The following is a 14,130-nucleotide window of genomic DNA, read 5'->3' as shown; positions in this document are numbered from 1 at the left end:
TATAGTGCCGCACACCGGGCCGCTAACACAATACCCTGCGCACTCACCTGCTGCTTATAAAGCAAACTGATAATTGTACATTCATGTCTCAGGACACCTATAGTGCCGCACACCGTTCCGCTAACACAATACCCTGCGCACTCACCTGCTGCTTATAAAGCAAACTGATAATTGTATATTCATGTCCCAGGACACCTATAGTGTCGCACACCGTGCCGCTAACACAATACCCTGCACACTCACCTGCTGCTTATAAAGCAAACTGATAATTGTATATTCATGTCTCAGGACACCTATAGTGTCGCACACCGTGCCGCTAACACAATACCCTGCGCACTCACCTGCTGCTTATAAAGCAAACTGATAATTGTATATTCATGTCTCAGGACACCTATAGTGTCGCACACCGTGCCGCTAACACAATACCCTGCGCACTCACCTGCTGCTTATAAAGCAAACTGATTATTGTACATTCATGTCTCAGGACACCTATAGTGCCGCACACCGGGCCGCTAACACCCTGCGCACTCACCTGCTGCTTATAAAGCAAACTGATTATTGTACATTCATGTCCCAGGACACCTATAGTGCCGCACACCGTGCCGCTAACACAATACCCTGCGCACTCACCTGCTGCTTATAAAGCAAACTGATTATTGTACATTCATATCTCAGGACACCTATAGTGCCGCACACCGGGCCGCTAACACCCTGCGCACTCACCTGCCGATAATTGTGCACAGATAAATGGCTCCATATACAGAGCTGCACACATAAATAGTTAAAGGGACATAAAACACAAAAAAATTATTTCATGATTCAGCTAGAACATACCATTTTAAATAACTTTCCAATTTACTTATCACATTGTCTTTGTTTTCTTGTTATCCTTTGTTGAAAAGCAGGAATGTAAGCTCAGGTCTGTGCATGTGTCTGCAGCACTATATGCCAGCAATTTCGCTGTTATGTAGTGCTTCTAGCATGTGCATGCTACCTATTAAAAACGTGCATTCAGATCTTTCATGCAGATCCATATGCGGAAGTAAGCAGCGGCTCGTGCCCTTCAGATATTTTCGTAGCCGGATTGATTCCTGTAAAAGATCCCCACTCTAAGATCTGTGGGGATCTTTTACAAAATCAATTAAGCTATGAAAAGATCCGTAGGGCACGAGCTGCTGCTTACTTCCACATTTTGATCCTCACGAAAGATCCAAATTCACATCCCAACTACCTATCTAGATATCTCTTCAGCAAGGAATAACATGAAAACGAAGCACATTTGATAATAGAAATAAATTGGACACTAATTGTATGATCTGGCTTTCATGTCCCTTTAAAGGGGCAATAAACTCAGTCTTGCTTTGTTGTATCTAAAGAGGAAATGTTCCAGTAGTGGGAAAAAAATATTTTTTGTTTTTATGCTTGTGAGGTGTGTCACTGTCTACCAATAAAGCAGCAGAGTTCTGCTTATCAGATAATAACAACCAGCCAGACACGCACTTCTTTTTTAAAAATAAACAGCTTTAATTGTTTTTCAAAAAATAAATATATTTTTAATGTTGGAACAATTCTCTTCCAATGCATTGTGGGTACGTTAAGCATTTGCTGTACCTTTTAAAGCAGGAAATGTATATTTATGAATATCTAGGGTCAGATTGCTCACTGGCTGATGAGACAAATACTACAGTATTATTGATGGGAATAGGCCTACCTCAACAAAACTCTGTCTTAAAAACACTGTAATATATTTGAAACATCTTATTTTAAATTAAAAGGAAAAGACTTTGTTTAATGCCTGTTTGTCTACATGTTTTAAAATACACAACGATTAAGTTCTGTACCAGAGCACTGATGACTTCATATTTACTTAGTGCAAATGTTTGAAAATATATCATGTGAGCGTTGAAAAGGTTACTGATGATCATAAAAAAATTAACTCTTTGTCTGCCAGAAATGGAAGCCAAATGTTTAAACCTCAGCAATGACCAGCTGCTTTATATTTCAGGACATTGCAGATTTGGCTTTTGAGATGTCCGGTAGGAAATCCCAACCTTTCCCCAGTGTTAGTAAAATTATAGCGGACATGTTGTTTAACCTGTTGCTACAAGCGCTCTTCCTAATTCAGGTAAATCTTGTTCTCTCCTTCTCGTGGCTACGTGTTTGCCAGTTGTTAGTTTCTCTGTCTTGTGCTCAGTATATTTGTCAATAGGAAAAATACAATTTTATTCCCCAATAACCCTTTGTCTGCGCAGAGCTTCTGCACCATTTCTTGTGTCTCTCTCACACATCATGCACTTTGTGTTATGGCGCGGTCGGGCCGGGCTGTGACTATACATCTGGCCCGATGCGCTGTGTGAATAAAACAGACCCGCTCAGCAGAGAGCAGAGAGCGGGTCTGTAAAACAGCCGGGTTTTTTTTAAATTAAAAGGGAATATTACGTTTTATACAGATCAGGATAATATAATGTTATATAATTCTGTACTATGTGCAGAATTATATAACATTATTTTTGAGGTTTACTGTCCCTTTAAGCTTTAAAAGCACCTGACGAACAAGGCACTTTTAAAGCTTGATACCTCATATTGATTGAGGTAACATAAAGTAAGTGGACACCCAAAAGGGGATTAACTTAGAGGATCTACACACATCTACTTAAAGGAGAACTATCTCTTTGGGATAATCTTTTTTTATATATATTTCTATTGTGACTAAGGAGACTGCACCTTTATTCTATGTCTCAATAAGGGTCTCAAACGTCTAAGCTCACACACTATTGTGTTCATCATTTTTTTGTAATATTAGCACATTGTATTTACCAGCACTTTCTATTCCCTTGTTTGTTATATTACTGAGGAAAGAGATATCTGAGGAATATCTCTTTGTTTTTAGAATTAGCTGTAGGTTTATGTGTGCAAGAGTGCAATAACACCCTCTAATATTTAAGGGATTGTTTGTATATGTATATATATATATATATATATATATATATATATATATATATATATATATATATATATATATATATACATATACAGAGATATATATATAACGGTTCGGCACATTGCTGTGCCTTTGTCAAATGTCAAACAGGTACAAAACTGGAATGTAATTAAAATCTATATATTAATTAAAAAAACTCATATCTACCAAAAGGGCACCTACCATTTGTGTATTGAGGAGGAAACATTTCTGCATGGCTTTAAATATAGAATTTCTACAGCATTGTCAAATAATCATAAATACACTGCTGCATATTGCTAAATAAAAAAAAAAAAGATTGACCCCTGGCCCCACCATACAACAACTAGTACTACCACACTGAAGTTACAATCCGAAATTGCACAAAGAAATAAACATTTACTAAGCAAGTCATACCTACTCTGCAAATGAGTGATCTGCCGTCTGACTCAGGCACACACTGTACAAACAAAGTGCCAAGTCTGTCTCACACTGTGCATAGTGGTTTAGTGCACACTCAGAAATCCTCTCAAATGCTAATACTTTACTCCTTGTAATAACATTTCCCATGCTCAATAGCATTCTGCTGTAGTACCCTCTGGTGGCTGACAAAATAAAAAAAAATAAAAAAATAACAGTTGTTCTTGCCTCATAGGGCCCCCTGGCCCATTGGGCCCCTGCCAGGAGTCACCCCCTGATGGCGGCCCTGTATGTATATATATATATATATATATATATATATATATATATATATATATATATATATATATATATATATATATATATATATATATATAAATATATATAGATATATATAGATATAGATATATAGATATATATATACACACACACAATAAGAAAAGTCCTACTCAACTTATATATATAATAAGCAAAGTACCCCACCACGTATATATATATATATATATATATATATATGTTGCAATGGCATAAGGGGTTAAAGAAAAATCTAATTTACTTCTATTATTAAACTTGCTTCATTCTCCTGGTATCCTTTATTGAAGGAGCAGCAATGCACAACTAGGAGCTAGCTGAACACAGGTGAGCCAGTGACAAGCGGCATATATGTGCAGCTACCAATCAGCAGCTAGCTGCCAGTAGAGAATTGCTGTCCTGAACCTACCTAGGTATGCCTTTCAGCTAAGGTTACCAAGAGAATGAAGCATTGGCATATGAAGGGGCAAGTGCTGTGCTGCTTACACTAGTTTACAGTCTGTTTTCAGTGATGCTGAAAACACAAGTTTAAATGAACTAAATAATTAATTTTACAGTAGAATAAACCTTCCCTTCTTCTGCTCCTCAGGGGATGTTTGTCAGCCTCTTCCCTATTGATATCATCGGACAGCTCATTAGTTTGCTGCACATGTCGCTGCTCTACTCTCTGTACTGTTTTGAGTATCGTTGGTTCAACAAAGGTAAATAATTCTAATACTTTTTCACCGTACACTTCCTTTAGTGACCAGGGAGCAGATTGCGTTTGCATGATAGGTCTTATAGTTTAGTTAAATCCACTATCTTACTCACTGCCGTGTTTGTCTCTCATACCTACTTCATGTCATGCCAGTCTGTCTGCTTGTACAACAGGACGTGAGCTGCTATCATGTCTGTCTGCTTGTACAACAGGATGTGAGCTGATGTCATGTCAGTCTGTCTGCTTGTACAATAGGATGTGAGCTGATGTCATGTCAGTCTGTCTGCTTGTACAACAGGATGTGAGCTGATGTCATGTCAGTCTGTCTGCTTGTACAATAGGATGTGAGCTGATGTCATGTCAGTCTGTCTGCTTGTACAACAGGATGTGAGCTGATGTCATGTCAGTCTGTCTGCTTGTACAATAGGATGTGAGCTGATGTCATGTCAGTCTGTCTGCTTGTACAATAGGATGTGAGCTGATGTCATGTCTGTCTGTCTGCTTGTACAATAGGATGTGAGCTGATGTCATGTCTGTCTGTCTGCTTGTACAATAGGATGTGAGCTGATGTCATGTCAGTCTGTCTGCTTGTACAACAGGATGTGAGCTGATGTCATGTCTGTCTGTCTGCTTGTACAACAGGATGTGAGCTGATGTCATGTCAGTCTGTCTGCTTGTACAACAGGATGTGAGCTGATGTCATGTCAGTCTGTCTGCTTGTACAACAGGATGTGAGCTGATGTCATGTCAGTCTGTCTGCTTGTACAACAGGATGTGAGCTGCTATCATGCCAGTCTGTCTGCTTGTACAACAGGATGTGAGCTGATGTCATTTCTGTCTGCTTGTACAACAGGATGTGAGCTGATGTCATGTCTGTCTGTCTGCTTGTACAACAGGATGTGAGCTGATGTCATGTCTGTCTGCTTGTACAACAGGATGTGAGCTGCTATCATGCCAGTCTGTCTGCTTGTACAACAGGATGTGAGCTGATGTCATTTCTGTCTGCTTGTACAACAGGATGTGAGCTGATGTCATGTCTGTCTGTCTGCTTGTACAACAGGATGTGAGCTGATGTCATGTCTGTCTGTCTGCTTGTACAACAGGATGTGAGCTGATGTCATGTCTGTCTGTCTGCTTGTACAACAGGATGTGAGCTGATGTCATGTCTGTCTGTCTGCTTGTACAACAGGATGTGAGCTGATGTCATGTCTGTCTGTCTGCTTGTACAACAGGATGTGAGCTGCTATCATCCCAGTCTGTCTGCTTGTACAACAGGATGTGAGCTGATGTCATGTCTGTCTGCTTGTACAACAGGATGTGAGCTGATGTCATGTCTGTCTGCTTGTACAACAGGATGTGAGCTGATGTCATGTCAGTCTGTCTGCTTGTACAACAGGATGTGAGCTGATGTCATGTCAGTCTGTCTGCTTGTACAACCGGATGTGAGCTGATGTCATGTCAGTCTGTCTGCTTGTACAACCGGATGTGAGCTGATGTCATGTCAGTCTGTCTGCTTGTACAACAGGATGTGAGCTGATGTCATGTCTGTCTGTCTGCTTGTACAATAGGATGTGAGCTGATGTCATGTCAGTCTGTCTGCTTGTACAACAGGATGTGAGCTGATGTCATGTCAGTCTGTCTGCTTGTACAATAGGATGTGAGCTGATGTCATGTCAGTCTGTCTGCTTGTACAACAGGATGTGAGCTGATGTCATGTCAGTCTGTCTGCTTGTACAACAGGATGTGAGCTGATGTCATGTCAGTCTGTCTGCTTGTACAACAGGATGTGAGCTGCTATCATCCCAGTCTGTCTGCTTGTACAACAGAATGTGAGCTGATGTCATGTCTGTCTGCTTGTACAACAGGATGTGAGCTGATGTCATTTCTGTCTGCTTGTACAACATGATATAAGCTGATGTCATGTCTGTCTGCTTGTACAACAGAATGTGAGCTGATGTCATGTCTGTCTGCTTGTACAACAGGATGTGAGCTGATCTCATGTCTCTCTGCTTGTACAATAGGATGTGAGCTGATGTCATGTCTGTCTGCTTGTACAACAGGATGTGAGCTGATGTCACGTCTGCCTGCTTGTACAACAGGATGTGAGCTGATGTCACGTCTGTCTGCTTGTACAACAGGATGTGAGCTGATGTCACGTCTGTCTGCTTGTACAACAGGATGTGAGCTGATGTAATGTCTGTCTGCTTGTACAACAGGATGTGAGCTGATGTCACGTCTGCCTGCTTGTACAACAGGATGTGAGCTGATGTCACGTCTGTCTGCTTGTACAACAGGATGTGAGCTGATGTCACGTCTGTCTGCTTGTACAACAGGATGTGAGCTGATGTCACGTCTGTCTGCTTGTACAACAGGATGTGAGCTGATGTAATGTCTGTCTGCTTGTACAACAGGATGTGAGCTGATGTCATGTCTGTCTGCTTGTACAACAGGATGTGAGCTGATGTCATGTCAGTCTGTCTGCTTGTACAACAGGATGTGAGCTGATGTCATGTCTGTCTGCTTGTACAACAGGATGTGAGCTGCTGTCATGTCAGTCTGTCTGCTTGTACAACAGGACGTGAGCTGCTGTTATATCTGTCTGCTTGTACAACAGGATGTGAGCTGCTGTCATGTCAGTCTGTCTGCTTGTACAACAGGATGTGAGCTGCTGTCATGTCTGTCTGCTTGTACAACAGGATGTGAGCTGATGTCATGTCAGTCTGCTTGTACAACAGGATGTGAGCTGCTATCATCCCAGTCTGTCTGCTTGTACAACAGGATGTGAGCTGATGTCATGTCTGTCTGCTTGTACAACAGGATGTGAGCTGATGTCATGTCTGTCTGCTTGTACAACAGGATGTGAGCTGATGTCATGTCAGTCTGTCTGCTTGTACAACAGGATGTGAGCTGATGTCATGTCAGTCTGTCTGCTTGTACAACCGGATGTGAGCTGATGTCATGTCAGTCTGTCTGCTTGTACAACCGGATGTGAGCTGATGTCATGTCAGTCTGTCTGCTTGTACAACAGGATGTGAGCTGATGTCATGTCTGTCTGTCTGCTTGTACAATAGGATGTGAGCTGATGTCATGTCAGTCTGTCTGCTTGTACAACAGGATGTGAGCTGATGTCATGTCAGTCTGTCTGCTTGTACAACAGGATGTGAGCTGATGTCATGTCAGTCTGTCTGCTTGTACAATAGGATGTGAGCTGATGTCATGTCAGTCTGTCTGCTTGTACAACAGGATGTGAGCTGATGTCATGTCAGTCTGTCTGCTTGTACAACAGGATGTGAGCTGATGTCATGTCAGTCTGTCTGCTTGTACAACAGGATGTGAGCTGCTATCATCCCAGTCTGTCTGCTTGTACAACAGAATGTGAGCTGATGTCATGTCTGTCTGCTTGTACAACAGGATGTGAGCTGATGTCATTTCTGTCTGCTTGTACAACATGATATAAGCTGATGTCATGTCTGTCTGCTTGTACAACAGAATGTGAGCTGCTGTCATTTCTGTCTGCTTGTACAACATGATATAAGCTGATGTCATGTCTGTCTGCTTGTACAACAGAATGTGAGCTGATGTCATGTCTGTCTGCTTGTACAACAGGATGTGAGCTGATCTCATGTCTCTCTGCTTGTACAATAGGATGTGAGCTGATGTCATGTCTGTCTGCTTGTACAACAGGATGTGAGCTGATGTCACGTCTGCCTGCTTGTACAACAGGATGTGAGCTGATGTCACGTCTGTCTGCTTGTACAACAGGATGTGAGCTGATGTCACGTCTGTCTGCTTGTACAACAGGATGTGAGCTGATGTAATGTCTGTCTGCTTGTACAACAGGATGTGAGCTGATGTCACGTCTGCCTGCTTGTACAACAGGATGTGAGCTGATGTCACGTCTGTCTGCTTGTACAACAGGATGTGAGCTGATGTCACGTCTGTCTGCTTGTACAACAGGATGTGAGCTGATGTCACGTCTGTCTGCTTGTACAACAGGATGTGAGCTGATGTAATGTCTGTCTGCTTGTACAACAGGATGTGAGCTGATGTCATGTCTGTCTGCTTGTACAATAGAATGTGAGCTGATGTCATGTCTGTCTGCTTGTACAACAGGATGTGAGCTGATGTCATGTCTGTCTGCTTGTACAACAGGATGTGAGCTGATGTCATGTCAGTCTGTCTGCTTGTACAACAGGATGTGAGCTGCTGTCATGTCAGTCTGTCTGCTTGTACAACAGGACGTGAGCTGCTGTTATATCTGTCTGCTTGTACAACAGGATGTGAGCTGCTGTCATGTCTGTCTGCTTGTACAACAGGATGTGAGCTGATGTCATGTCAGTCTGCTTGTACAACAGGATGTGAGCTGCTATCATCCCAGTCTGTCTGCTTGTACAATAGGATGTGAACTGATGTCATGTCTGTCTGCTTGTACAACATGATATAAGCTGATGTCACGTCTGTCTGTCTGCTTGTACAATAGGATGTGAACTGATGTCATGTCTGTCTGCTTGTACAACAGGATGTGAGCTGATGTCATGTCTGTCTGCTTGTACAACATGATATAAGCTGATGTCACGTCTGTCTGTCTGCTTGTACAACAGGATGTGAGCTGATGTCATGTCAGTCTGTCTGCTTGTACAATAGGATGTGAACTGATGTCATGTCTGTCTGCTTGTACAACAGGATGTGAGCTGATGTCATGTCTGTCTGCTTGTACAACATGATATAAGCTGATGTCACGTCTGTCTGTCTGCTTGTACAACAGGATGTGAGCTGATCTCATGTCTGTCTGCTTGTACAATAGGATGTGAACTGATGTCATGTCTGTCTGCTTGTACAACAGGATGTGAGCTGATCTCATGTCTGTCTGCTTGTACAACATGATATAAGCTGATGTCACGTCTGTCTGTCTGCTTGTACAACAGGATGTGAGCTGAAGTCATGTCTGTCTGCTTGTACAACAGGATGTGAGCTGCTATCATCCCAGTCTGTCTGCTTGTACAACAGGATGTGAGCTGATGTCATGTCTGTCTGCTTGTACAACATGATATAAGCTGATGTCACGTCTGCCTGCTTGTACAATAGGATGTGAGCTGATGTCATGTCGGTCTGCTTGTACAACAGGATGTGAGCTGATGTCATGTCTGTCTGCTTGTACAACATGATATAAGCTGATGTCACGTCTGTCTGTCTGCTTGTACAACAGGATGTGAGCTGCTGGTATATCTGTCTGCTTGTACAACAGGATGTGAGCTGATGTAATGTCTGTCTGCTTGTACAACAGGATGTGAGCTGATCTCATGTCTGTCTGCTTGTACAACAGGATGTGAGCTGATGTCATGTCTGTCTGCTTGTACAACAGGATGTGAGCTGCTGTCATGTCTGTCTGCTTGTACAACAGGATGTGAGCTGATGTCATGTCAGTCTGTCTGCTTGTACAACAGGATGTGAGCTGCTGTCATGTCTGTCTGCTTGTACAACAGGATGTGAGCTGATGTCATGTCAGTCTGTCTGCTTGTACAACAGGATGTGAGCTGATGTCATGTCAGTCTGTCTGCTTGTACAACAGGATGTGAGCTGCTGTCATGTCTGTCTGTTTGTACAACAGGATGTGAGCTGATGTCATGTCAGTCTGTCTGCTTGTACAACAGGATGTGAGCTGATGTCATGTCAGTCTGTCTGCTTGTACAACAGGATGTGAGCTGCTATAATGCCAGTCTGTCTGCTTGTACAACAGGACGTGAGCTGCTATAATGCCAGTCTGTCTGCTTGTACAACAGGACGTGAGCTGATGTCATGTCTGTCTGCTTGTACTACAGGACGTGAGCTGCTGTTATATCTGTGTGCTTGTACTACAGGACATGAGCTGCTGTTATATCTGTCTGCTTGTACTACAGGACGTGAGCTGTTGTTATATCTGTCTGCTTGTACTACAGGACGTGAGCTGTTGTTATATCTGTCTGCTTGTACAACAGGACGTGAGCTGCTGTTATATTTGTCTGCTTGTACAACAGGACGTGAGCTGTTGTTATATCTGTCTGCTTGTACTACAGGACGTGAGCTGTTGTTATATCTGTCTGCTTGTACTACAGGACGTGAGCTGCTGTTATATCTGTCTGCTTGTACTACAGGACGTGAGCTGCTGTTATATCTGTCTGCTTGTACTACAGGACGTGAGCTGCTGTTATATCTGTCTGCTTGTACAACAGGATGTGAGCTGTTGTTATATCTGTCTGCTTGTACTACAGGACGTGAGCTGATGTCACGTCATGTCTGTTTGCTTGTACAACAGGATATGAGCTGCTGTTATATCTGTCTGCTTGTACTACAGGACGTGAGCTGTTGTTATATCTGTCTGCTTGTACAACAGGACGTGAGCTGCTGTTATATCTGTCTGCTTGTACTACAGGACGTGAGCTGCTGTTATATCTGTCTGCTTGTACAACAGGATGTGAGCTGTTGTTATATCTGTCTGCTTGTACAACAGGACGTGAGCTGCTGTTATATCTGTCTGCTTGTACAACAGGACGTGAGCTGTTGTTATATCTGTCTGCTTGTACTACAGGACGTGAGCTGCTGTTATATCTGTCTGCTTGTACAACAGGACGTGAGCTGCTGTTATATCTGTCTGCTTGTACTACAGGACGTGAGCTGTTGTTATATCTGTCTGCTTGTACTACAGGACGTGAGCTGTTGTTATATCTGTCTGCTTGTACAACAGGATGTGAGCTGTTGTTATATCTGTCTGCTTGTACTACAGGACGTGAGCTGTTGTTATATCTGTCTGCTTGTACAACAGGATGTGAGCTGATGTCACGTCATGTCTGTCTGCTTGTACAACAGGACGTGAGCTGTTGTTATATCTGTCTGCTTGTACTACAGGACGTGAGCTGCTGTTATATCTGTCTGCTTGTACTACAGGACGTGAGCTGTTGTTATATCTCTCTGCTTGTACTACAGGACGTGAGCTGTTGTTATATCTCTCTGCTTGTACTACAGGACGTGAGCTGCTGTTATATCTGTCTGCTTTTACTACAGGACGTGAGCTGCTGTTATATCTCTCTGCTTGTACTACAGGACGTGAGCTGTTGTTATATCTGCTTGTACTACAGGACGTGAGCTGCTGTTATATCTGTCTGCTTGTACTACAGGATGTGAGCTGTTGTTATATCTGTCTGCTTGTACTACAGGACGTGAGCTGCTGTTATATCTGTCTGCTTGTACAACAGGATGTGAGCTGTTGTTATATCTGTCTGCTTGTACTACAGGACGTGAGCTGTTGTTATATCTGTCTGCTTGTACTACAGGACGTGAGCTGCTGTTATATCTGTCTGCTTGTACAACAGGACGTGAGCTGATGTCACGTCATGTCTGTCTGCTTGTACAACAGGACGTGAGCTGTTGTTATATCTGTCTGCTTGTACTACAGGACGTGAGCTGCTGTTATATCTGTCTGCTTGTACTACAGGACGTGAGCTGTTGTTATATCTGTCTGCTTGTACAACAGGACGTGAGCTGCTGTTATATCTGTCTGCTTGTACTACAGGACGTGAGCTGCTGTTATTATCTGTCTGCTTGTACAACAGGACGTGAGCTGCTGTTATATGTGTCTGCTTGTACAACAGGACGTGAGCTGCTGTTATATCTGTCTGCTTGTACTACAGGACGTGAGCTGTTGTTATATCTGTCTGCTTGTACAACAGGACGTGAGCTGCTGTTATATCTGTCTGCTTGTACTACAGGACTTGAGCTGTTGTTATATCTGTCTGCTTGTACTACAGGACGTGAGCTGATGTTATATCTGTCTGCTTGTACTACAGGACGTGAGCTGATGTCACGTCATGTCTGTTTGCTTGTACAACAGGATATGAGCTGTTTTTATATCTGTCTGCTTGTACAACAGGATGTGAGCTGCTATAATGCCAGTCTGTCTGCTTGTACAACAGGACGTGAGCTGCTGTTATATCTGTCTGCTTGTACTACAGGACGTGAGCTGTTGTTATATCTGTCTGCTTGTACTACAGGACGTGAGCTGCTGTTATATCTGTCTGCTTGTACTACAGGATGTGAGCTGTTGTTATATCTGTCTGCTTGTACTACAGGATGTGAGCTGTTGTTATATCTGTCTGCTTGTACTACAGGATGTGAGCTGATGTTATATCTGTCTGCTTGTACTACAGGATGTGAGCTGTTGCTATATCTGTCTGCTTGTACTACAGGATGTGAGCTGTTGTTATATCTGTCTGCTTGTACAACAGGACGTGAGCTGCTGTTATATCTGTCTGCTTGTACTACAGGACGTGAGCTGCTGTTATATCTGTCTGCTTGTACAACAGGACGTGAGCTGCTGTTATATTTGTCTGCTTGTACAACAGGACGTGAGCTGCTGTTATATCTGTCTGCTTGTACTACAGGACGTGAGCTGCTGTTATATCTGTCTGCTTGTACTACAGGACGTGAGCTGCTGTTATATCTGTCTGCTTGTACTACAGGACGTGAGCTGTTGTTATATCTGTCTGCTTGTACAACAGGACGTGAGCTGCTGTTATATCTGTCTGCTTGTACAACAGGACGTGAGCTGTTGTTATATCTGTCTGCTTGTACAACAGGATGTGAGCTGATGTCATGTCTGTCTGCTTGTACAACAGGACGTGAGCTGCTGTTATATCTGTCTGCTTGTACTACAGGACGTGAGCTGTTTTTATATCTGTCTGCTTTTACTACAGGACGTGAGCTGCTGTTATATCTGTCTGCTTGTACTACAGGACGTGAGCTGCTGTTATATCTCTCTGCTTGTACTACAGGACATGAGCTGCTGTTATATCTGTCTGCTTGTACTACAGGACGTGAGCTGCTGTTATATCTCTCTGCTTGTACTACAGGACGTGAGCTGTTGTTATATCTGTCTGCTTGTACTACAGGACGTGAGCTGTTGTTATATCTGTCTGCTTGTACTACAGGATGTGAGCTGTTGTTATATCTGTCTGCTTGTACAACAGGATGTGAGCTGCTGTTATATCTGTCTGCTTGTACAACAGGATGTGAGCTGCTATAATGCCAGTCTGTCTGCTTGTACTACAGGACGTGAGCTGTTGTTATATCTGTCTGCTTGTACTACAGGACGTGAGCTGTTGTTATATCTGTCTGCTTGTACTACAGGACGTGAGCTGTTGTTATATCTGTCTGCTTGTACAACAGGACGTGAGCTGCTGTTATATCTGTCTGCTTGTACTACAGGACGTGAGCTGCTGTTATATCTGTCTGCTTGTACAACAGGACGTGAGCTGCTGTTATATCTGTCTGCTTGTACTACAGGACGTGAGCTGCTGTTATATCTGTCTGCTTGTACAACAGGATGTGAGCTGTTGTTATATCTGTCTGCTTGTACTACAGGACGTGAGCTGTTGTTATATCTGTCTGCTTGTACAACAGGATGTGAGCTGCTATAATGCCAGTCTGTCTGCTTGTACTACAGGACGTGAGCTGTTTTTATATCTGTCTGCTTGTACTACAGGATATGAGCTGTTTTTATATCTGTCTGCTTGTACTACAGGACGTGAGCTGTTGTTATATCTGTCTGCTTGTACTACAGGACGTGAGCTGCTGTTATATCTGTCTGCTTGTACTACAGGACGTGAGCTGCTGTTATATCTGTCTGCTTGTACTACAGGACGTGAGCTGTTGTTATATCTGTCTGCTTGTACTACAGGACGTGAGCTGATGTCTTGTCTGTCTGTCTGCT

General features: G+C 42.8%; 1 protein-coding gene across 1 annotated transcript in view; it reads left to right on the top strand.

The window, feature by feature from the left end:
- LOC128639184 (etoposide-induced protein 2.4 homolog) overlaps window positions 1-14,130 on the top strand; it is an 85,882-nt gene that overhangs the window by 52,940 nt on the left and 18,812 nt on the right. The window contains exons 7-8 of the mRNA XM_053691411.1: window positions 2,006-2,125; window positions 4,281-4,392. Of these exons, the coding sequence (XP_053547386.1) occupies window positions 2,006-2,125; window positions 4,281-4,392 (232 nt within the window). The remainder of the gene's footprint in view (window positions 1-2,005; window positions 2,126-4,280; window positions 4,393-14,130) is intronic.

The sequence above is a fragment of the Bombina bombina genome, chromosome 8, assembly GCF_027579735.1.
Source record: "Bombina bombina isolate aBomBom1 chromosome 8, aBomBom1.pri, whole genome shotgun sequence".
Classification (NCBI taxonomy): domain Eukaryota; kingdom Metazoa; phylum Chordata; class Amphibia; order Anura; family Bombinatoridae; genus Bombina; species Bombina bombina.
Note: the sequence above shows the minus strand (reverse complement) of the source record. Positions and strands in the feature narration are given on the sequence as shown.